This window comes from Glycine max, chromosome 13 (genome assembly GCF_000004515.6).
Source record: "Glycine max cultivar Williams 82 chromosome 13, Glycine_max_v4.0, whole genome shotgun sequence".
NCBI classification, from domain to species: Eukaryota; Viridiplantae; Streptophyta; class Magnoliopsida; order Fabales; family Fabaceae; genus Glycine; species Glycine max.
The window spans coordinates 24663982-24666564 of record NC_038249.2 but is presented as its reverse complement, the minus strand read 5'-3'; the positions used below and the strand labels follow the sequence as shown (position 1 = coordinate 24666564).

General features: G+C 34.5%; 1 protein-coding gene across 1 annotated transcript; it reads right to left on the bottom strand.

The window, feature by feature from the left end:
• Positions 1-378: 378 nt before the first annotated feature.
• Positions 379-1151, bottom strand: LOC100809715 (auxin-responsive protein SAUR72). Its single transcript, XM_006594092.3, has one exon. It carries the CDS (start codon positions 1045-1047, stop codon positions 634-636), a length of 414 nt encoding a protein of 137 aa, XP_006594155.1. The 5' UTR covers positions 1048-1151; the 3' UTR covers positions 379-633.
• Positions 1152-2583: the final 1432 nt, after the last annotated feature.

Below are 2583 nucleotides of genomic sequence, written 5' to 3'. Positions count from 1 at the left end.
ATAGCTTGATCAATAGCAAAATATACGTCCTACCTTACATCTTCTGCTACTGTTGTTGCTGCTGCAGTTTCCTATGTGATCTCTTGAAGCTAAAATTGAGTGACCCTTTTATACATCTTCAATTTACTTTATATCTTTCCCTTTTTATTTGTTATATTTTGTGCTGAATCAAATTGAAGCATGCGATTTCATTCCCTTAATTCACTGATTAGACCTTAGCTATATATTTGAACTAATGAAGTTATGGACCCTAAATAGGTTTATTTCTGGATATTTATCAATTTAAGCTTTTCTGGTGAATTTTTTTTTAGAATAATGTTACTCCTACTTAATTACAATTCAGATAGGAAGAAATTAAAAAGAGAGAAGTGTGGAATCAGATATACATCATTTGATAGAAAGAAAACAGTTGTTGTACTTATTACACCAAGCTAAATTAACTTGATGAAGTTGAATTTGACCCTCACGAGATTGGTGCAACGAAGTTATGTTCATGGAGACAACAACAAATTTACTCTATTAAATTATTAGTAGCATGCCCCAGAAGTCTTAAACAAGATATGGCTGATTTGAATCTAAAGATCTAATGATTAATTTTCTATTAAATTCAACAAACTTGTTTCCCATTTCATGTCAACTACTGCAGGAAATGACGCTACATTCACTAATATCTTGAATTGAATCTGTTAATTTGCCTCCATCTCCTCCAACACTTTCATGATCCCTTGGTTGTTCTAGAATCTTCTCTAGCTCTTGAGGGTGGCAGGGAATTACCAAAACCCCCTTCTGTCTGAAACCATACTCTTCTCTTGCCCGCTCCAGCAGTCCCAAAAATGCAGGGTCATCCAAATAGTGCAACTCCACAATAAACCTTTTGGTTTCTTCACCCTTGTTTGCAAGAACCACAAAGTGCCCTTCCAAAACGTCACCCGGCACCTCTGTTGTTGCTGAATCGTCGTTGCTGGTCAGTGTAAATGATCTCTTTATTGGTGCAAAGACTACTGCGAGACCATCGTGTACCTTTCCAAAGAAAGACCAAAGCATCATGAACTTTGTAATGTAGTGTTATCTTAATTAATTAAAGTACTCTTTATGAAGCTATATGGTTGAAACTTGAAAGCTTTGATAAATGAGTTTGTAGTAGTTTCATGATTGTGGAGTGTAGATATTTATAATAATGATGACTAAGTGGATAAGATGAAGAGAAGCAATGCATGAAATTTCTTGAGAGATGGTACTGTGGAGCCTTTTGCTTATTGGTACAGAAACATGCACACTAAATGCAACAATTTTGAGGGTCTTTTTCACTATCCTTCTGGACTCACGTATAGACAATTGGCGTGTATTCCTTACGCGGTGTCTCCGTGAGGATCACCCGTGCAATATTCCTATATAAATTGAATCTAGCACTATGATTTCTTTTCTTTGTGCCCTTCTTCGCTTGATTTTTATTTTTATTTTTTCTGCATGATTAGTGTTGGTACTGGAAACTATCCTTTTCATGATGTGTTGAGTTATGTTAGCACATCACCAAAGGAAAAATAAATGAACCTCTTTTCATGATAGCTACCACGTACCCCCAAAATTACCTTTGATTAGCGCTTTCTTGGCAAGTGGCACACCACTATTGCTGTTTCGTTTTCCTCTTCAACATCACTTGGATGAGCGATTTTCCGGGTCCAGAGTGGGAGACCCTTGAATAATTAATACCTTTGCAATAAAAGATTTGAGAATCTTCATTTGCATTGAGTCTCTACGATTATTATGTAGTTCTTCAATCTTCTTCATGGACTAGAACAATGTTATATATGATACATCGAAAATTTGAAATACAACATATAATCTCTAAACTTTTATTTCTATATGGAATTTCAGCGTTAGTATTCAGTGTAGAGTGTTGCAGGAATATTACAAAGCGAATTCTAGCATTGGATTTGGATGGGGAAAACGCGCAATGTTTATATCTCCATCATAGGGAGCCTAATTAGCCAGATAGGAGGCATTCCACGATGTTAAAGCGACATGTCATTTAATGTAACCTTTGGCTCATTCAATTCTTCCTTCTTATTATACGCGGGAATGTGGCATTGGATCTTTAACGATTACTATTTGCAAGTCAATTATATGTAATGTTTTGAGAAGTTAAAAATTATGTATGCTACAGACTTTTCTATGTAGCAATTGAGTGTTATTGATAGTGTGATTTAGAATTTCTCTCCCATGAAAATCCTATGTTATCTTCCAAAATTTAAAGGTGTTTTTTTGTCTTAGATCATAAGTTACAGGTGGGCTCTAATTCATTGGGTCAGAGAATAATCTTATTTGCTGTGCATGATTATTGTTGGTTCAGTAAAATTTTACACACAATAAGAATCGAATACAAATTCTTTCATTAAATAAATTATTTTCACTCATGAGAATACAATAGAACTTTAGATCATTCCGTCAATCTTTTGGGTTTTAAGAGTTTTGATACTGTTATCTTGAAACTCTCTTTACCGTCTCTCCCCTTCTCATTTTCTTCATTAATGTGTTTAAACTTATTTGGTCATTGATAACAAAAACAATTGTTTCAAAACTTTT